The sequence below is a fragment of the Motacilla alba genome, chromosome 3 (genome assembly GCF_015832195.1).
Source record: "Motacilla alba alba isolate MOTALB_02 chromosome 3, Motacilla_alba_V1.0_pri, whole genome shotgun sequence".
NCBI lineage: Eukaryota > Metazoa > Chordata > Aves > Passeriformes > Motacillidae > Motacilla > Motacilla alba.
The window spans coordinates 54,957,041-54,980,115 of record NC_052018.1 but is presented as its reverse complement, the minus strand read 5'-3'; the positions used below and the strand labels follow the sequence as shown (position 1 = coordinate 54,980,115).

At 37.0% G+C, this 23,075-nt stretch overlaps 1 protein-coding gene across 4 annotated transcripts in view; it reads right to left on the bottom strand.

Annotated features, from left to right (window-relative positions):
• Positions 1–23,075, bottom strand: part of AKAP7 (A-kinase anchoring protein 7) — an 81,294-nt gene that overhangs the window by 26,425 nt on the left and 31,794 nt on the right. For 3 of the 4 annotated variants that reach the window (XR_005256356.1, XM_038132278.1, XM_038132279.1), the window contains exon 7: positions 22,872–23,016. Coding sequence is in view for 3 of the 4 variants with exons in the window: in XM_038132278.1 (XP_037988206.1) it covers positions 22,872–23,016 (145 nt within the window). In the remaining variant the exon portion in view is untranslated. Of the gene's footprint in view, positions 1–17,965; positions 18,071–22,871; positions 23,017–23,075 lie in introns of all 4 variants that reach the window. The other variant, XM_038132280.1, reaches the window with a different exon arrangement.

The following is a 23,075-nucleotide window of genomic DNA, read 5'->3' as shown; positions in this document are numbered from 1 at the left end:
GTTAGAATGAAATCTTCACCTACTTGGTGAAAATATTGCTTCGTTTTTCTCAACGCCTTCTCTAAACAGCAATCAGTTAATTTTCCAAAAGGAAAAACCCCGCAGGAATGCTCCCGCAGCTCCCTCCCCGCGGCGGCGGCAGCCAGCGCCGCGCACTTACTGATCTTCTCCTCCCCTCTGGAGAAGGGAAAGCAGCAGAGCTGGCCCATGGCACCGGCCGCCTCAGCCTCTCCCTCGTCCTGTCTGCTTGCACCTTAAGCAAAACCTGCAAGTCGGGCGGCGGTCCGTGCAAAAACTGCTTATTCCTCCCTGGAAGCGAGCGGGAGATGGGGTCCGAGCGGCGGCCCCGCCCCGCCCCGCCCCTGGCACGGCACCGCCAGCTCCCGCCCAGCACCAGCCCCTGCCCCTGCCCCAGCCCAAATCCCAGCCCCTGCCCCTGCCCCAGCCCAAATCCCAGCCCCTGCCCCAGCCCAACCCAGCCCCAGCGCCAGTCCCAGCCCGCGGGGCTGGGGATCAGTGGCATCCTGCACCTGTCTCCCTGACATCCAATTTGCTTAAAGACAGATCTTCCCTTTCCCGTCCTGACGTTACGGGAGGGATGGGCGCTGGAAAATACAGGCTGGAAAATTCAGTCTGGCCGTCTGAAATACGGCACCGGCCGGCCGGGCTGAGTGCCCCTGCCACCACTGCTCCCCTCTGCTTCACAGCCGAGTGCTGAGAAACGGGAGAAAATATAGTTAAGGACATATTATGTCTGTACATATTAGTATTTATAGTTAATATATGGGCTCTCTTTCTTTTCCCACATAAGCCAAAATGAAGTTACAAGATTAAGGAAGGAAGGAAGCTGCTCAAGCAGCTGGAGGAGTGGCACAGCAGCCCTAGCCTGAAATGCTGAGAAACAAACGGGGATCATGGCTCTGGGTGTGGTGGGGATTTGCCGCCGACTTCAGAAGGAACAGAGCTGACCACCTTCACTCCAGGTTACCAGTCCTTCTTTCTCAACACGGTGTGTACTGCAAGTGTGGGTGATGAAGGTCACCTGGTGGATGTATTAAACCTAGGGTTTTCTAAGGCGATAAAACACTAACAAGATGCAACATCAGTTGGCGATTAAAGATAAAAAAGAATCAAAGGCAGTGCTACAAGGATTAGCGTTAGTCCAAACATTACTCAACACACTCATGATTGACTTGAAAGTAAATAAATGATAAAACACCTGAGAGTGAAAGTTTGGCATACACCGTGAGAAAGGATAGTAAATGAGCACAGCCTGTACAGCTTTGGCAAACTGAGGCTATTCCTCCAAAATATATCAGTCAGTAAAAACAAATGAAAAGACATACATTTTGTTCAAACATTCTTCCACTCACCAGAACCAAAACCACTCAGCTTTCTACTTATTTTGTCCTGTGGTTCCTTTAATTTAAAGGAATCAAACATTATTGGGGTGATCATGCTGTTGGCTATCAAAGCATCTTCACAGGGTAAGTCTATGTGAATATCCCAGGTTTTGCTGCAATTAGCTGTCAGCACAAGCTGTTCTGTTAAACAACAAGGAATGTACATGACATGTGGCTGAGAAGTAACTCTCTGGTGTCCAATAAACTTGTATTGAAGCCTGACACATGGTCAGCCATTCATCATGACAAAATTCCCTGATGCCCTGTGCTCTTAAAACTCAAGCTCATAGTGCAATTTTTGCTTCATCGTGGGAATTAATAAAATATCTCTCTCTTCTATCTGGATGTGTATTTCTGCCAATATGTAGATATTTAATACTTCAAGATTTCTACATCTGATTAGTTTACCAGAAATTTGCCAACAACTTTTAAAGTTAATGTTGCAATGGGCAGATAACACACATACATACACATAAGCAAAACGTGATCCCACAGATCTTCTATAACTTGGCTAATAAAGAAGGAATGTAGGTGTCCATAGAAATTGTGGGATTACAGACTAGAAAGTCTGCACACTGTCCTGGAATAGAGTTCCATTTTCTTCTCTGTAGCTGGTACAGTGCTGTGTTTTGGATTTAGGATGAAACAGTGTTGGTAACACACTGATGTTTTAGTTGTTGCTGAGCAGCGTTCACTCCAAGTCAAGGACTTTTTAGTTTCCTATGCTCTGCCAGCAAGCAGGTGCATAAGAAGCTGGGAGGGAGTGCAGCCAGGACAGCTGACCTGAACTGGCCAAAGAGATCCTGCAGACTGTAGAATGTTGTGCCCTGCATCTGAAGCAGGGAGAGTTGGCTGGGAGGCACCAATAGCTGCTTGGAGACAGACTGACAACCCATTTGTCAGTGGCTTTTATTATTCTCCTTTTGTATTATTATTATTTATTATTATTATCATCATCATCATCAACAACGACTTTATTTACATTATTAAACTGTTCCTATCTCAACCAACAGCTTTAAATATTTTTTCTGCTTCTTCTCCCCATCCCACCATGGGTGGGGGTGGACAGGGAGTGAGTGAGCAGCTGTGTGGTACTTGGTTGCTGGCTGGGGATAAACCACAACACAATTTCTTGTCCAGGAGATCCAGGAAATCCATGGTGTTTCACTGAGAGATCATCCATGTGCACTTGAAAAACCAGCCTTTCATGACTGCAGTCAATTTGCTTTTGAAAGTAATTTTTTCTACATTCAGAAAGTAAAACTAAATCAGAAGAAACCAAATCCACAATTACTTTCCATTTAAAGACCTAATCTAGCACCTAATATCTCTTTTGGTGATACCTGCAGTCACTGACACTTAAGCACCATTACAGACAGCCTGTGACAGCAATGGCTCTTAACATTTGATATTAATAGGAAGGATGCTAAAGCATGCAAGTTCTCCTTATCACATTGATGAAATAAAACATAAGGCTCAGATCACTTTTTTGTTATTCTTGTTTCCATTATAAAGACTAATACATATGAGAAAAGAATACAGCTACCACACAGGTGAAGGTATGAATTCTGCTACAATTAATCTAAACTTTTTAAATGCCCCTAGTTCATATTACATGCTTTCCATAAAGCCAATAATTTAACCAGTGGCAGAAATTCTTCACAAAAATGTCTACTACTTCACATTCAAACCACTATTTGATTCAAGAAATCAAATAATATATATATATATCAAATAATATATGTTTGTTTTCCCAAAAGCAAGAATCTCAGACAAGAAAATCCTATGAATATTTATTAGTTTTTACAGAGATAAGTCAGCTTATCTCAGAAGAACAAGTGTAATATATTTAGCATATTTGTAAAGCACGGTTTTTCATAAAATTGGAATTGTCTTTAAGCTAAGTAATATTAAAAAACTAAATGTATAAGGCTGGCAGGTGGTAATTTTTATTCTTTTCCATTACTACTCTGTTATTAACAATAATTAGATCATCTACTGTTTAAAGAATTATTATCTTCCAGTAGCAGAAATAAAAAATCAGGACAGTATACAAGTTTTTTAAGTAACTAACAATTTTTACATTCTGTATTCAATGAAATTCCTTTGAGCTGTGTAGTTGCCTCACTTGAGGAGATGCTGTCAGCCTAACCCAGAGCAAAGAGAAAAGAACATGACCCATATTCTACAACATAAATGAATTAAACATGAATACTAGAGGGCATAAGTGAAGACAGTCATCTAAGCATGGAGAAAGTATTTCTAGGAGTGAGCAGTATCTTCCATTCAGTTCAGGATCAAAAAAAGAAGACAGACAACATTTTAGGCAAACCCCCCTAATATTCTCGACCAAAAAAACTTAAAAAAGGAAAAAACCCAAACAATCAAAAATGTTCAAGTAATAAAACAAACATTAACATATATTTTTTTCAGTTTTATGTAGGCATAATCTCCTTCTATATACACATATCACATGTATGTAGTACCTGAATGAATACAGAGCTCCTGGTGCTCTCATCCTTTCCACAAGTATGTTTAACCAACCAGTATTAAGAAGCACAAAGTCCTCTGGTACTTAAACCCAAGAATCCTTCTGTTAAAACATGCAATAATCACAGTTCTTACTGATCACTTTCTAAGCAGTCCTGGCAATCCATGGATGTCAGGATGACAATAATCTATTAAGCAATTCTGGAATAGTTACCATCAGTGATAGACCACTTTCATCCATGTATAAGCCATCTTTAAGCCAAAACTAACAAAATACAAAAGCACAAATGTGGGTCCAAGGAAGAAACAGAGGATTCAAGGAGGGCCCTGGCTTTTTAACACTGGCCTCATTGTTCTACATGCATTCTAACTTCCAGGATGAGGGTAGGGACCATCAAGTCCATTGAAACCTCCAGAGCTGAATAGGGTCCATCCTAAATATTTTAAATATGATATTCAGTAACAAAAGTGGGTCTGATCACATTTTCAGTGCTTTGCTAGATCAAGGCCTACCATTTGTTCTGTTTGGACATCTCTTGAAATTTTGGTGAGCTACACAAAGTACATTTTTGACAGAAGTTACAGCAGAGCAGCAAAGCTTTCAGCTGTATCAGGCACATGTGACTGGATACAGAATTATAATAACTCTAGCCACATTAGGCTTAAACAGCCAAAGCATTATTAAAAATGAATAGGCCCCAAAAGATACTGATATATATTTTGTTAGGAGACAGAGAAACCTTGGGATTGAAAGGGAGGGGTAAAATTTTGCTAGGTAAGGAATGGCAAGGTACCATCCTTTATCAAGGATGGCTGTTCAGATTAGCCAAAACAAAGTGGTTGAAAAAACAACACCAGCAAACAGAACTATCGTCCTCCCTGAGTAGAAATTATGGTTTTGAATCTTGGAAAGTCTCTCTCCTTACAGCAGATAAAGACTAAGAGAAACTAAAACATACCCGTTTTAAGCAGAGGCAATTTCAGCCTTCTTAATGCTCCTGAATACTGTTCAGCTGATCAGAAGGAACCTAGCTTTTTTTAGATGATGCTTGTGGTGCAAATTATGTAAAAAAGTGGGTGAGGAGGAAAAGCTGATCTGCATTTCAATTTAAAAGTATTTCTGCACTCAGAACCTAAGCTGTTCCCAAGCTTATGTACAAAAACACACATACACACACAGAGTGCAAAAGACAGTATATCACTGTAAGTTTTGTTTTGGGAGCACCTACCAAATCAGAATTACAATCCCCATTTAGAAGATAAAACAGGGATAAATAAATGATCTGTTGGACTTGCCAATATGCAAACATTTTCCTACTGTGTTTGACAGGGCAGACTATGCTCCCACTACTTTCTGGTACTTGGTTTGTAATGCATTGTATAATTTTAGCAATTTTTCAATTGTGTCTTTCTGAAAACACTTCCAATTCTATTTTTCTGGAGAAAAAGCTTAAATAATGAGTCTAAATTAAATTTAATGTATTTTATTTTCTTTCAATAGCTTAAGAATATTCCTAGAAATATGCATTATACAAAAAAAAAAAGAAAAAAAAGAAGATAATGAGTTGGCATTTGCATTATAAAACAGGAGTGCATATTTTAGCTATGCTTTTTAAAACCACATTAAAATCCTCCAGGGAACTCTCACAAGTAATATGTGTTTTACAACACTGCCTTCTAGAGAGAGAATCTTGCTCCTACTCACTGCAAATCACTATTCCTGTGAGTTCCATTTCTGGAACACACTGTACCTTTCAGGAAAGGCTGGGATGCCAGCCACCAGTGAGCCTGCCTTCTATTTTAAGTGCAACCTGAGGGCAAGGCTCAAGACCAAATCTGCAAACTGTACAAGTTGTTACCCTCAGGAATGCATTCAGAGCCACGTTTAGAATAAGCCATAGAGCACTTCTGGGTGCAAACCACAAACATGTCATGGCCCCCTTTCTTTGCAGAGTGGATATGACCACCTATAGTGTATACATCCCAAGGTAGCCTATCTATTCCTGAAGTGATTTGGCCTCACTGAGAGGATGTGTGTGAGAGGGACTTTCATACTGGCTTGCCAGTACAAGAATGCATCCCCTTTCACATACAAGACTTGTAGATAAGTCCCATGACAATGACAATGTGAAAAACCAGGGCAAGGTCCTCCTCACACTTCAGGGTCTTGCCAAGGCTCAGTTTACAAGCCTAAGACTCTGAGACCTCCTAAGCATTCATTTCATTCAATATTCAGGTAGTTCCTGCTGTTTCTGTGGAAAAGAATGATTAAACAATATATACAAACTCGAGGACCAGAAAGTGAAGGATACATTCGTTATTGTGAGGGAAACACCCTTTAAAATCCTGACTCTCTTATCTTTACACAAATTATTAAATGCCATGTGTGCAAAAAACTGTAATAAAATTTTTGGTACTTACATACTTTCTCCTTCTGAAATAAGTAAACTGAGCAGCTGAGATAATAAAGCTTGAAAAGAGCTCTGTTCCTAGTATGCTCTCTCTCAATCCTACAAAGTGGTCAGTAGCTACAGGCAGCCATTATTGTCCAATGATGGTTTACTGAGAGTCAGCCTGTCTGCAGGAGCACCAAAGAAGTTTTAAGGAGAATATAAAAGATTCCTTTCACTTTCAAATTATTTACTATAGCAAAATAATCATAGGTGGTTTTACTATGTGTATAAAACTTAAACAAGAGTAAGATGTGGCAGTGGCAAGGGTATAATGACTGTGTTCTGACATCTACATTGCTAAATCTTAATTTCCAACAAATTATTACTATGCAGTTTGCCTTGTTTTAAGAGGACTTTTATTTTTTCTCCAAATGTTGTTTTGAATATTTTATTTTCCTGATTACATGTAGTGTTTCTAAATTATTATTTTGAAGAATTGGAAAACCCTGCTACCAAAAAAAAGAAGTTAGAGATCTACTCTTGTACATCCTTCCTTTGTTCTTCATTCAAACATGACAAATTTTTATATTTATGCACACAGCACAGTGAGATATTTTTTGTAATGAGCATATATTTTTGATCACCTAATGTTAACATTTTCTTTCTGAAATGCCGGGTGTTGTGCATAGACTAGAAGAACAATTCTTGTTAAAAAACCTGAAATGAGTTCTCCACTAAGAACAAGCAAATTGAATATAATTTTTTCAAAAGGAAAAAAAGAAATTACAATTAATTGTGGCTAGTAATATTCTTTCCCATCAAAGACTGTCATGAAAGTCACTGAAATGCACTGACACTGTACCACAGTTCTGTGTACCCGATTTGCTACTGCCACTGACCCTAGTCAGTATTTTATTGCTGATGTATTGCTCTTCTTTACCATTCTTAACTGAAATTATTCTCGGGTTTGGAATACTTAAATACATAAATAACTCACTGATGTGCCCAAAATCTAGCTGGCATAAGGTTGCACAGGGAGGTCCTTATTGCAGTCCCCTTCTCACTCCTGTTGCAATACTCCTCAGTATTGCAGCTTTTCCCTGATCTCCCACATCTGGTACTCCAGGGCCCATTGGTTAATTTTCTGAGAAATTACAAAGTTCCTTTTTCCCTGCTTGTTAAAACTTCTGGCAAGAATGCAAGTCAAGACAGAATTAATATTTAAGGTGGTCCTTTCTGTAAAAGCAGAAAGCTCCTTAAATATGTATTTCTACAGTCTGAGGAAAAATTAAATATTGAATAGACAGATGCCCTATGCTATTTGAAATTCTGGAAATCAGTAGTAAAAGTTTTTTTTTTTCCCTGACTTTCTAGTATTTTAAGTAATTCTTCAACTTTTTGCCATATTATTCCTGAATGCCAGTGAAAATGAGGTATTTGGTTCTGTGCAAACAAGTACTTAGAAGTAAAGAACAGAAATGTAGGGACCAATACTGGTTACTGTGTGTTACAGCTATGAGGCTGTATCAAAGGCTTTTAATGATTGATGGGGAGGGGGGGAGGGGAAGGAAAGTAGCATAAAGTCACTAAAGGAACCCATGTTCAACTTGCATTTAAAAACCACAATTAACAAGGAAGGTTTTAATGTCATCAGCTAGATTGCACCTTAATACGGTTCACTGAAATCTGTTCATGTGCTGCCATTTGCATTAGTAAACTGTACATGGAACACAGTTTAACCAATCTCTGGTCAGATTATAAAGAAAATAAATATTCTGAAAGAAAAGGTTTAATGATTTCCTTTGAAATCACACATTTCACCTCAGAACCTTTCAGAAAATTAATTTATAGATTTAAATAAATTCTTAAATACAGCCTTTTCTTCCACAGCCAACAGTCCTTCCAAAAGATCAGCCACAGTGGAAAGAAGGGCTGTGAAAGGAGCAAGGAGGAAGAAGGATGCTCTGACCAGCGATCATGTTCAGTCCTAATCAATCCTCAGTTTTAAGAGATTGACTGGCATGTACACACAAAATCGGCAAGGAGTCAGCCCGAAGTCAATGCCCTGAGAATTCTAGTTTCCTCCATGCCAATGAGATGAGAAAGCAGCTTAGTCTGCCAAGCAGTTAATTCTCCCCCACTGCTCATGTTTTGGCCGCTGGGAGCGGGCAAAATATTCCCATCCCACACTTGCACCACACATCTGTGAGATTCCTCAAGAATATAATCTTTTTGTGCTATCTAAACCCATTCACCTCAGCAAAGAGCTCGCTACCTTGAGTTTCAAATAGAAACCAAGTATGGATCCTTCAGGCCACCCTCTCGCATTTGATTAATGTGCAGCACCATGGCTTTCATCTGTCATGCACAATGCTACTTAAAGCAGTACGTGCCAGGTGAAGCTCAAATCCATGTTCAGCTAAAACTGAAAAACAAAGAACAATCTTTTGCAAACAACAAATGCACTAAACTGTTATGCTCTCTTCGGAGTACACCAGTTAAAATAAAACTTATCTCAGGAAAACTTTGCTCTCACTCCTTCCTAAAAAGACAAAAATTGGAAATTGGAAAATATTTCAGGATCTAGCTCACATAGTCTTGAATATTGTGAACATTTAGTCCAGCAATCATTTACTGACTGTAATTTTAAAAAGCTGTTTCTTTCCTTTTGCATTTTTCTTATCACTGTTTAAATTTACACTATGAAAGGAAAGGGGAAAAGACCATGAAATTTGAAATGTTCATCTCAAAAACAGACGCAAAAAATGCATTCATTATTAAGATATCTTTGCAGTAAGTGCAGTGAATAATCTGCATTTATCACTTCCAGTTGACCCCTTAGCATATGGTCTACCAACACATCACAAACACACCAACGGATTGAAAACTGGGGTAACTGCTGGTGTAATTTTAACTAAAAGGCATTACACTGCCATGACTGCCTATGTGTGAATCTACCAGATTTATCATCACAAAGAGAAGTGCCAGATAGACTCTGCTAAAGATCAGGACAGGCAGTAACACTGACTCATTTCTTATGCTACTCTGCTTCAAGATTCTCTTGAGACCAAAGCAGAAAACTCATTCTAAATGGAAAGAAAAGGAGAACTAGGAATGCCAGCCAGCTTTTGCTTTCTCAGATGACTGTGAACTCATTTTGGTTACTCACACACAGATTCTTGTTATTCCTTTCATACACTTTTCTCTAAACCCCCTAAGTAACAAAAAAATCAAGTCCTGTCCTAAAGTTATCAGACAATCTAGAAACCAGCCATTTTTTTGCTACAGATCAACTGCCTCCTAATCTTGATTTAAACAAATAGTTCTGCCAGTTTTTCACTGGCCTCTAATTCAGATGAGATAAAATATTGGAGTTCACTAAAATAATGCAGATGTAACTACAGGACTTACCCAAGAGACTCAGACATTAACAGAATATGCTTACAGATTTAAAATTAAAATATATGCATTTTAAAATAAATTCATACATTTCTTTGTAAGTCACAAGATTACTGACAACAATTAATCTGAATGTTATGCATACTTGGAAGAAGTAAAACATAAAGCAAGAACAAGTGAAGCAAAGATTATGCATTGTGATTTTCTATCACATCTCTATAAAAAGATACAAAAGTGATATCTACGTAATATAAAATTTGGAACTCTTAAAGTGCATAATCTCCAAGTCATATAAAACTATGGAGTCCAAAGTGATCTAACAGCTAGGAGCAATTTACTGGAAGGTTCGCAAAAATAAGACAATTAGAACTACAGCTCAAAGACCTTCTTCTATCTTTACCTAGAAATACATTTATTGCCTTTCAATCTCAGTATTTAAGATTTATAAATACGAAGGAAGCGTGTTCTGGAATTTTAGTTTCATATATGAACATCTATTACCTATTTGTACAAAACTGTGTCATTTTGAGAAAAATATTTTCATTCTTAAAAAGGAATTTAAGAATTGGGAGACTGAGATACTTATTATATTAACTGAGTAAAATGTAATTAACTGAGTGGGCATTCACGCATATTTCTATACTCCAAGGACACAGTGGTATTTATAAAGGTCATAAAAAAGGGAATGTGATTCTGCATTTGCTCTGTGAACAAGAGGATACAATATCAAATAAGTGAAATAACAAATTCTTTCTCTTTACCTCAATGTATTGAAAAATATTTCTTTACAAAATTTACATGTGTAAGCAGGCATTAGATGAAGTAAAACAGTTTCTTTTGCTTGTTCTCATTCTGATTATTTCCATAAAATAATTTTTGTGTACTGTACAACTCCTTGAGAAGGGAAAGAGACATTGTTTTTATCTGTAGCAATGCTAAATATTTTTGGAGAGAGGAGAAATCACTGGTAATACTGCCAGTATCTGTTCTGATTTTAAAACTGCTATTTTATGCTAATTGATAAAATAGGATTTTTCTACTTATTTTGATTACGATGTTAAACATTAATTTTTTCAAGTGCTAAGGAACCTTTTACATAAGAATTCAAAAGCTAGCATACCTTGAAAAATAAGCTCACATACAAAAGATAATAACATGCAACAGTCAAAAAAGATGCTCCTTTAAATGGACATTCATGTGTGAGATTCTCTGAACTGTCTCCAAAGAAAAGGAACACTTCAATGAAACATGTACTAACAATAGAACGTGTTTCATCCACTGTGCAACTGGAAGGAAGTAGCTTGGATATATGTCAAGGTACCATACAAGTCCCATAGTCAAAGGCTGCTCAAACCCACATGTATTCAATGCTTTTCTGCTGTGCTTTTTTTAACCTCCTCCATGCGAACGAACATCACCCACTGCTGTGGCAGAATTGATTGCAAGAATTTCAGCATGAAAAGAGCTGCTTAAAAGCAGTGTTTTGCATCACCTTACTGAAAACATGCAGGCATGTGCACTATATGCAAACATGCAAACACACACACGGGGACATAAATATAATATGTATGTATGTATGTATGTATGAATCCTATATATTGATAATTTATTTCTAACGAAAACCAAAAGAAGACAAGCACCAAACTGAGCATTTAGCCAGCAGTGATGCATCTGCATCCAGAAACTGAATAAACCCCACATATTCTCCTGCTGTCCAGTAGCAGAAATAGTCATATTCAGAACCGGCTCTGATTGAACAGCCTGGGCTTAGGATCCAGAAATTGGACACTCCCTTTTCTAAATCAGTCACAAGATTAAGAGTTCAGTGAGCATTTTAGTATTGTACTTGTGACCTCTGTAAGACTAGACACTCCAGGAAATAATCACGGGATCACAGAGTCAGATTTGGGGCAGTGGTGGGGCTCATTCTTTGACTCTCTGATGTCTGAATCCTCTGCTGCTCTGGTGAAGCTCCTTGAAGAACACTGGTGCATCATTAAGCTTCCATGATAAGCTGTCAATTGTGGCTTTACTTGTCTTTGGGGGCTTGAATCTCCCCAAGCTGAGAGAAGAAAAAGTCCCAATGTCCAGCTGCATTTGCAAGCTAAAAAGTATTTCCTCTTTATAATAAAATGTGAAACCTGATTTAAATTCCAATGTATCATAAGCAGAGGTTTTGGATCCCAGTTGGGTGAGATGCCTAACTCAAAAATCAAAGTAAGACACAGAAGTGTTGATGCCTGGCTTGTTCAATGCAGAATTCAGTTCAGCCTTTCTTGACGCTACTCTGAGACACTGGACTCCACACAACTGGAAATGGAGGCATCTCATTCTGGGGCCAAATTCCTATAAAAGATATTACTCTAAAACCTTTTTTTGACTTCTAAACTTTATTTATACACTAGGATATGTAACACTAGGATATTTGTACACTAGGATATGTAATTCCTATAAAAGATATTACTCTAAAACCTTTTTTTGACTTCTAAACTTTATTTATACACTAGGATATGTAACAATCCCCTCCTCTAATATGAAACAGAAGGAATTTTCAACATAATAAACCTATGAAATGTACTTTTTAGCTAGTAGATAACACATATTCAGTACATGTTGTATTTCACAGTGCAAGAGATTGTGGGCCAGCACTGTGGACCAAAATTTGTTTGGGAAAACAGCCCTTAAAAGAGAGTCTGAAGATCTATAAATTTCTTATTGTATTTGCCCTACTGGTACAAAGTTATTAATATAACTGCACTGACAGACCATTACACTTGAATTTGCACAAATGTAAATTTACATTGAAAAAATGTATGCATGTGACAAAACACAAACCCTTACAGATTCTTCCACTACATTAAATAAACCATAAAGACAAAAATATTCAAATAAAAATTCAACAATCAGAATAGCTACTGCTAGAGAAGAGAAACTTATCAGGTATATGCAGCTGACTAATGTCATATATTTGCACAGCACAACTTATTTAGACAAGATCCTTCCTCTAAACAAAGGGATGCTAAATAGTTCAATATGTCCAAACAATCAAAAAAATTTCATACTCAGCTATTGCATTCTACTTTATAACTGTCACCTTTAAAATCCACTAGCACAAACCAATATTCTCCCAGGATAATTTTCTTTTCCTTAGAATCTCATTAGGTGAGCCTCACCACCACTGGCCCTGAATTACTTAAGTGCCAAACAGATAAAGAAGTGAAGAAAAGGACTGAAAGTAAGTGGAGAGTTTAAAACTGAACATGCAGACAGAACAGTAAGAAATTACTAAATTTTTAAAACCTTAGTCCTCGTTCCTCATAAGCGCCTGAATTAACACAACAACATTGTTCAAGTTGTTCGTATAAGCCAATAAAAGGCACCATAATACAGAGAAGAGTAAAAATACAGATGACTCTTTATCTGGGAAATATTTGCAATAGTTCTCAAATAACTAGGGCATTAGGGTTTACACATCTGTATTTCAAATTATATATTTTTGGTTTGCTCTGAAATGCATAGGGTTTTATGCCTATACAGAAGGAGTTGTACTATAATATTTCAAACTCCATTTGGAGACACAGTATACATTCATGTGTTTTGTGTTCTCAGAAATTAAGAAAAGCTACCCCAAGACTAGAGATAACCACTAAGTACATTCAAACCAGTCCAAGTAATGAATTATGAATAAAGTTAAACCAGATTTTCTGCATATTTCTGGGAATAAAAAAATTAAAAAGAGAAGCTCTGACTAGTTAACTACAAGACAACTGGAAAAAGGAAATAGTATAACTATAATCTGGATTGTGGATGGTATGTTATTTGAGATATTGTATACATCAGGAAAGGAAACTACAATGTATAGAAAGCTGAATTTACCAATAATAAAGATCATAAAGAATTCAACATAATCATCTGAAAGAGTACATCCCATGCAAAATTATGATTGCTTTTACTTGCTTCCATGTGAAAATAACATTTCCAATATTAAAGATACATTAACAAATCTGCCCTTCCTCCAGACATGGTGTAACAACCTAATCAAGTGATGAAAAATTTTAACATCCAGTATGTTTTGAGTCTGCAACATGATAGGAATGGGGAAAGAAAACTATAGAGCTTGCCTGCATTTGAAAGATAAGACAGATTAGCATTGCCTGGGAATTTTAAAGTACTAAGAGCTGTTTCTGAATAATTCCATACGTGAACACTCTTATTTTGGAATAAGAGAGTGCTTTGTTCCTGTTCAGCTTGACCCACTTTCCAAAAGCATTTAATTAGGAGCATTTATATGTGTAAAAAAGGCTTTTGTTTGTTCTCTTGATTAAAACAATAAAGTTCAGTATCTAAGGTTTCTGATTCAAAACATCTTAAACATTGAAAAAAAAAAGCTATGGCAGCCTAGGTATTAAAATTCATTTGTGGCATTTTCACTGCTTCTCTAAATAAATGATTTAAAAGGCAAAAGGTTTTTCAAACAGTCTTCAGTCAGCAATTACTTTCTGGTGTAATCCCTAGGCTATGGATGGCTACTCAGAATTCTTTAAGTCAAACCTGCTCTTTGCAAGACACAAAATAACAGGAGAGGTTTTTAAAAGTATGGGTCAACTGTAATGTTTTGGGACTTCAGAAAGTAAATTATTTACCTAAAGTAAAACCATGCAGTCTAGGGAGGACACTCTTGCTGTACCAATAGCTGATCCAAATCCAGGTGAATAGAAATCTGTGCTGCCAACTGAAACTGTCAAGCTCAGCACTCTGGCAGCCACATATGCCTGAATATTTGCCCAGAATGCAAGCAGTGTGAACACTCACTGTCTCAGAAAATAAACAGTACACATGTTTAGAAAGTTAAAATATTGGAAGCCTTCCTTCAGATGTCTGTAAGTAGGTCTGGTAAGTACGAGTATGTTTGCATGTTCAATCTACACCTGGGTACCACAGCTTTGACCATGTAAACCTCCTGAGGTGCTGATGCTGGTACAGAAATTAGTACATAGCTAAAGATTATAGCATCAGCCTAGTGGTGGCACCCACACTTGAGAAGCAGGAAGAGCAGCTGCATTTAGCATTGTCATCTCCACATGATCCCAAGTTCTCCCTGTAACTTCCACAGCACAAGCGGGCGAGGTACACCAAACACTGGAGCAATACCACACAGCTTATGCCGTGGGTGGTTAGCACATTCAGTCCTGCAATGGAACAGGTAAGGAACTGCCACTAGCATCAAAGGCAGTGTAAAAACACCACATCCTCTGGTACATGTGGGGCAGAGGGATTATGTGCTGGACTGTCCCTGGCTAGATGGCTGACAAAAAATGGTCCACACAAAGATTCAGCTATACTTCACTAAGAAATGAAAACTCTTCACATATGTAACAGAGCAACAAGTTTGTGAATTGCATGTTGTCCCAGAAAGGTCTTTACTGCTTGAGTGACATTGTCAACCTTTTGTACCCAGCATATCTGCCCAACTGTCCTATAAACAGAGAGGAGGTTCAGGTCTCTTAGCTGTCATCAAATATAAATGCAGATCTTAAATAGCTTATCTTCATTGAAAAAATAGAAGATCACATATTATGTATTCAGCAGGTACTGTGACAACACTCTCTGTTGTGTTTAAGAACAGACTAAAGCCAAGTAACTTGGCAGGCTACTGTTAAAACAGTGATGTCATGTTTCTCTTACATTCTGCTGCTTCCATGAGAAACAGCACATTGTGGCTTTGTTGGAAACAAGAAATGACACTACAAGCCACATCAATAATGTGTCTTTAAAATCTGTCACAATTTATCTTGAAATTATTTTCACTAAAAGAATCTACGTTTACAAATACTAGGGACCTCAAAAATATTTTATGCACAGTCAGAATAAGAAAACTATTGTTACTATTCTAGAAGCACCTGTTTCAATAAATTGATGAGTACTGTCATGAAAGAGAAATTCAACTTGTGGTATAACTCAAATCAAGCCCTTTTACCCAACATCTGCATTTTTATGTCAGTATTTGTCATAATCCCTGAGGTACAGACCTCTAATGATCTGCAACCATATTTTATTTTAGAATACCTCATAAGGATTAGGTATTAGCTTAAGGATACCTCCCTCATAAGGATTAGGTATTAGCATTAGACTGTGCAACCATGCTGCACACTGGGTAAGAGTTCCACACTAACCAGAAACAACTAAAAAACGGTGACATTTGAACAGTGGAAAACTGGTTGTCCCTTCATTCAAGGTCCTTCAAACTACTGTAAAAGACCCCTCAGAAATTGCAGAAAGAGCATAATTTGATTATGGAAAATTAAACATGCCTTTTATTTGATGTCAACACTATACAAGTAATCTGTATCAACAAAAGTACCTTTCTAGCTAGCAAAATTTTAAGAATATAAATTAATTATCTTCTACTGATCCAATTTTTCAATGAAAGCATTTTATATATTTACTGATCCATTCAATAAAGAATATTACATATTTAGTTTACTCTGCACCACCTAAGTGGTCTGTTTACTTTTTGGCAATTAAGGAATATTGAAATCAATGCTTTATACATTTTCAATGTATTTTTAATATATTAAATTTAGAAATAAATTTGTTGTTTGAACACCAAAGTCTGCTGAGGAAAATATCTTTAAAGCATAAATACTTAAGACACTAAAAACCTGCTGGATGTTATTAAATTAATTTTTTATAGCACACTATGTTCTGTTGTGAAAAATCCATTCTACCTTTTTCATATACTCAACTAAATTTTCAGCTATGAATCACAATCTTACTGTCATCAAGTAAGATTTTGTACTCTCCTGTTAGATTTACTTAATCAATTTTATCCCATTGTTTGCACATATTTTTGAAAACCATTTTGGAAAAAAACTTATTTTGACTTATTTTAAACTACTGATAACAGCTCTGGCATAAAAACACATCTCTACTTCAAATACTCTTGTTTAAAAACAAAGGAAAATAGTCCTTTGAACAGAATTGCATTACGATATTTTAAAAAGAGTGTAGCAAAAATGATCCCTTACAGTAAAGTAAATCTCATAATCAAATACAAAAGATAAACCTCATTATCACAGAAAGTCATGAGAAGGTTTCTTGCTTGTTTTCAGTACTAGGAGATGAATGATTGAATTCTAAACATCACGTTCCGGTCTTTAAAGCTTTCTGTCACTGTCTCATGAAGAGTTTGCCATGCATTTGTCAGCATTAAAGCTCAAATATTAGAATTTGCCTCAGAACAATTAAATATTATTCTAAAATGAAAACTTCAATTTTCAAACCATATTGGTTACCTCCCTCTTAATTAGCTTCTTCTCCTTATCCATACACAGTAAGTATCCATACAGCTTTTAGGTCATAACTGGTATTACAAAACTAATACAAAAATGCTATCTTATTATGAAAAATGTGGAACTAATGATCAATAGCAGAAAATTACCAAATACAGAAGCCACTGCCCAGTGTAGCAATACAAGATGAGATACATTGCTAGAGCCCATCCATCAAGTTCTAATGCAGAAGTAGTGAAAAGGAATCAATAGGGCACCTCTCTGCTGTTACTAGGAAATCAAAAAATATTTGATGTGCGTACGAAACCCCTGGATTGCTACTTCCTAGTTAGTGTCTCTAAAGAGCATGGCTTCTGGGTTAATAACCAGTATATGAATTTTTCTCTGCCATGTTTAAAAGAACCATTTTTATAAGTCAATATTCTACCACATGACTCAGCTGAGAAACAATGCTCTAGGGAAAGACTTTACTGATTAGCATGTAATACTTGTTGCTTTTTATTTAGGCAAATACTTATTCACCACACTACATGCACAAGTCTGCAGCAGTTCTGGATAAACTCAACACAAACAGTGACTTAATTACCAATTTTTAATGTTAAGAAACAGCCCCTGGGAAACCACCCAAGACATTTTTATCCAGAAGCACTATGACTACCATATAATAATTAAAATTCTATAGAAGTGCCACAGATATGCAAGAATCTCAAAAAACAGTTACTCAAAACCTAATAGAGAAAGTAGAAGCTAGGCTACAAATAGACTATCAAGAAAAGAAAATTAAGAAGTGAAAGAAACAAGCCTAAGGGTATTTTGAAATTACAAAGAAGAAAGAAGGGCAAATAACAGGTACAACTAAAGAATGTATAATTATTTTACAAGAAGGGATTCACTGTCATGCAATTAAGAAGGAAGGTGAAAAGAAACCACCACATAATATGTGTTATCTTGCTGGGAATAGAATCTGGACAATTAAAGCAGCATTTACCTGCTTACCATTGCTGTTCCCAATGTGAGAAAATGCTCAATTGCCATACAAATGAAATCAACGACATTGAGGTTACCACCAGTAAACAGAGAAGCAGGAGAGCATCTACAGGAGACAAATGGAAATCTTTCTTTCACTTAAGATAGTGCCACTATGAAAAGCTTTCAGACAAACTGCCAAAACTTCATACTGCATACTGTATTTGAAACGTCTTCATCCTTGATGATGAAGGTGAAATGCTACTGTATTTTTTGCTTGACACTGTAAGTGCATTTTTATCAAGAGCAGACTGAGGGATGTTGACAATCTATCCAACTACCAATTGGTTTTCAATTCCTTTATTTTCAGTCTTGTGTTTCTTCTCAGTATTATTCAGAGTTCATAGAGTGACATTATCATAACTATTTTCTGTTTCAGGTACAGATGAGTCTTCCTTCTGTTCTTTCTTCTGTAATTCTTTCTTCTCTGTGGGTATTCCCAAACCTATTGCTGACAAACTTGTTCTCAGTCTGGAGGGCTCATATGAAACTTATTATCAGAAGTATCATAATCTTTGTTTGAGACACGGGTGTTGAGCAGCTGCCTGGCTAGCATTGTACAATGAAATGTGGAAGCATAAACTGCACCATGAAAGCCTAATCAGGTTTATTAAAGGAACAAAAATGTTACTGAAATGGTTTAAATAGCCTAACACCAGCAATTGGCAGAAATATTTTTTTTGTAACATGTTCTGCGCACAATGTTATTGATATCCCTCAGAAACTTAAAGATTGAAAATATAATGCAACTTTTTGCTATTTAGTTGAAAACTTGTATCTTTTTATATATGCATATATGGAATTAGCAAGGAAGCTAATTAACAAATACTAACAACTGCTCAAGCAGTGTATCTTACGCTCACAGCTCGGCTATCATAGACCCTCTTTAGATCCTGCCTTAGACACTCCATTTTGGATCAGAAGAGCGAATTCCTGCAGGTGTCTCCCATCTCAGAGAGACTGCAGAATGACCTTAGTGACAAGGTCAGACTAGACACCAAACTTGTACATAGATCCACTGAAAAGCAAATTGATCCACTAGTGTTCTGCTACTTAGAAAGGCATCTCTTTGAGGTATTACTTGAGCAGAAAGAAGCATTATCTTTTACCATACGATTATGCTTTTATGCAGATAAACCAGATGTTTGTAGTCTGATACTTTATTTTCCATATTGCTACTGCTAGATTGCAAGGATTAAAGGGGACTGTAAGAGTACTTTAACCTCCAGGTTGGTTCATGTTCCAGAAATATGAATTTTGGCTGTGCAGAAAGTAACAGTAACCTGCTGGGTAGTTTCCACCCAGTAACAGACTTGAAGTTCCTCTACCTCAGAGACAGCACGGGGGAAGTCTGATGTATAAACTTCTTACAAGCCACTCAGAAGAAACATCACAGAAAACAGGTTGGCATGTGGTAACTTTCTTTAATGTGTATGATCTCATTTTACATTATAATACTACAAACCAATTTTCTATGAAACAAGTCTACAAAAATCTTCATTAATGGATCCTGAAAATATTTAAGTGAGATACTTAATGCTAAAGGTATATTTGACATAAGATTTACATATTGCTCCTACTGACAGTCAGAGGATCTATTGAACATCTTTACCACAACATCAAAAACTGACCAATCATTCAGGTGAAGGAGCATTATTGAAAAGCTCAACTCATTCCAGCATTCACTCATCTTCTTTGGGATTTGAGGTGGCATACAACAGTTGCCATGAGGTGCGTAGTCCAAAGAAGGACACTTTGTTGCCTTGCTGTTTTGTTTGCTTTAAACAGCAAACTGAACTCTACTTTGAAGATGAAGCTTCAACATTACCTTCCCTATCACACCCATTTTTAATTCCTGAACACAAACCCCGTGGGGCTAGCACACAGACAGAGAAAGCTGGTGCAGATGAAGGCTCTGCTAAAGTTAGTGGGTGCTGCTCTGTAACACCCTGTCCAAGCCTGATTATCCGCAGTGTATACTGATGCAGTTCAGCAAGTATTGTACTTCTGCCTTTTATTCATATAAATCTCTTTTGGTTCCCCTATTTTTAAACACATTTTTAAATAAATGTGCAGCTGATATGTGTTGTGACACTTATTAGCCATAGAATCATAGAATACACTGAGCTGGAAGTGACCCATCAGGATCATCAAGTCCAACTCCTGGCCCTGCATAGAACAGCCCAAGAGTCACATCATGCACCTGAGAGCATTGTCCAAATGCTTCTTGAACTCTGTCAGGCTGTGACCACTTCTCTTGGGAGCCTGTTCTGGTGCGCAACCACCCTCTGGGTGAAGAACCTTTTCCTGGTATCCAGCCTAAACCTCCCCCACCTCAGCTTTATGCCATTTCCTCGAGTCGTGTCCCTGGTCACCAGAGAGAAGAGATCAGTACTTGTCCCTCTGCTTCTCCTCACAAAGGAAGTTGTAACTGCAGTGGGATATCCCCTAAGTCTCCTCTTCTCCAGGCTGAATAGACAAAGTGACTTCAGCTGCTCCTCACATGACTGCCTCTCAAGGCCCTTCACCATCTTTGTTGCCCTCCTTTGGAGGAGGGCAACATCCTCTAATAGTTTAATGTCTTTTTTACATTGTGGCACCCAAAACTGCCCCCAGCACTTGAGGTGAGGCTGCCCCAGGGCAGAGCAGAGCAGAGCAGGACAATCCCCTCCCTTGGCTGGCTGGCGATGCTGTGCCTGATGCACTCTAGGACACACTTGGCCCTCCTGGCTGCCAGGACATGGTAGTAAGCAAGTCTCCGTTGAGAATGGATTTCTGAAATTAATTCTGATCCCCTTTCAGATCTTTTCATCTTATTAAATGCAAAACACTCAATGCTGACCAAACTCTAGCTAAAAAGTAATTCTGTTTCTGTAATTTCTGTGTACTTAAAGGAAAAGATAAGGGCTTGAGTACAGGTACATGTAGGAAGATTAGACTTGGATACAGTGTTTTGTCTGTATTAAATAGTTTTCAAATTTCACTATTTTTGATGTATTAATAGAACTACATTAACTCCCTTATTTTAATGTCCTAGCTACCTATTTTTAATGTCCTACCTACTAAAAACCCCATCCAAATCCCATTATAAAACACATCAAAATGAATTTTTCAAAATTCATTAAAATTTCTCCTTCTCTGAAATTAAAAAATAAGTAATTTAAACTCCATTTCAATATAGTGTTTTCCTTCACTTTTGGCTTTAACTAAATATATATTAACATGTACAAAACCAAGAAATTAAATGCACATATTTCACCAAGATGCATCTAAGTCCATATAGAACTGAAAAAAATTATAATAACACTGCCCTTTCTTAATCTAATATCAGTGAAGAACATCCCTTCCCTCTATTGCTAGAGAAAGTCAGATGTAGCGCTTAATTCAAAGCAGAGTTCTGTTTGGACTGTGAAAATGATACATAAATTCTTTACGCATGGTCATACTGGGATTGAGTTAAAGCCAAACAAGCATCTATTCTTGCTTCGAATACTGGCTGATTGACTGCTGTTGTAAGCCATTTAATGGGACACACATTCAAAACACTGCTGAAAGACTGTCTCATTTTAGCAATCTGAGATGTCAGTAACAAGATAAGCTCAAGAAGACAGATTTAAACAAATGTTTGGGAAAAACATATCTACCAAATATACTACTAAGCAGATTCTTTTTTTGTAATGAGTTATATGTTATATTCCAAATTCCTTAATCATATTCTGGAATAGTCTGAAGAATATTTGTAAATAGCAGAGCCTCAATTTCACCCAAAACAAAAAATTTATACCATGTTAAATGATCCTGTAATTTCTCTTTCTCAATAATTTGGATGCATATAAATAATATTTAAATGCACAAACACATACAGAAGACATTATATATGTAGTTACATACACAAAGATAAACATAACTATGAGACATACATTACACAAGGTAATAAATATGATAAGACAGATATATAGGTAAATAAATATGTATAAATGTGCCCCATTTTGATTTTGAATGATCTGGATTTTGCAATAGTTTTGCCACATCTTATACTTTTTCCTCTGTACTGCTTTTGATTTTTTTGGTAACAATTTAGCTAAGCTCAATAAAGGTGAACCTAAGCACAAACAAAACATTAACAGCAACTAGGATTTGTGAGGTGCCTGGCATGTTTAAGTGTTTAATTAAAAGTCCTCAGAACAATCCTCAAGACCAGTAAGCACTTCCAGCAGCAATGCTGCAGCACAAAGAAATCTCCACAAGAGAAAAACCAAATCGTCACCAAACCCCTACACGTAGTCCTGAAAACATTACTAACTTCTAACAGTGGTATTTCTGTTCAGACAAAGCAGAAAGACACAACTCTGATTTCTAGCATTGTAATAATCTAGCAAGGTGTCTGTAGAATGTTTAAAGTCTAACAGTATTCTGAAGACTTATTATCAAATCAGTGGTACCACAGCAATTCTCTCTGTACATTAATGTAGTCCAAGTAAGGTCACATCTCTGCCATACCAGAGACATTTCACTTAGCTTTAATCATCTATAAGTACTGCGTCTAATCTGATTTAGTCACACAGCCTGTCTTTAAAGTCAACAGAGAGATGAGCAGCTCTGGGGAGTGATACATCTCACTTATCTTAAACACTCATTTTAGGATGAGAAATGGAACAGGATTCTGGAGATGGATAATTGAACATAAACTTTGGCTGTCAGTGAGAACCACTGCACAGAGTTCCTGCAGAGCCAAGGTGGAGGGAGAGACTTCTGTCAGACTCCACGGATCTTACAAGAATTTCCTGACACACACTCCAGAAAAAACGGATTTTTGCACATATAACTCAGAGATGCAACTGACCAGAAGAAAATTATTATGTACTTACCAAAAACAATGGAGGACTCACAGTAGTAGTAACCATTTGGCTGCTTTTTTTTTAACATGGAGCAAAGATCAAAGCGGTGCAAGATCTCATGTCCAAAATAATGGTTTTTGAAATCTTCATACAGACTAGAGTCAATTTTTTTCACCTTTAAAAAACAACATAAAATTCATTCTACTTGGAGACTGAATTTTCATATTTAATTCC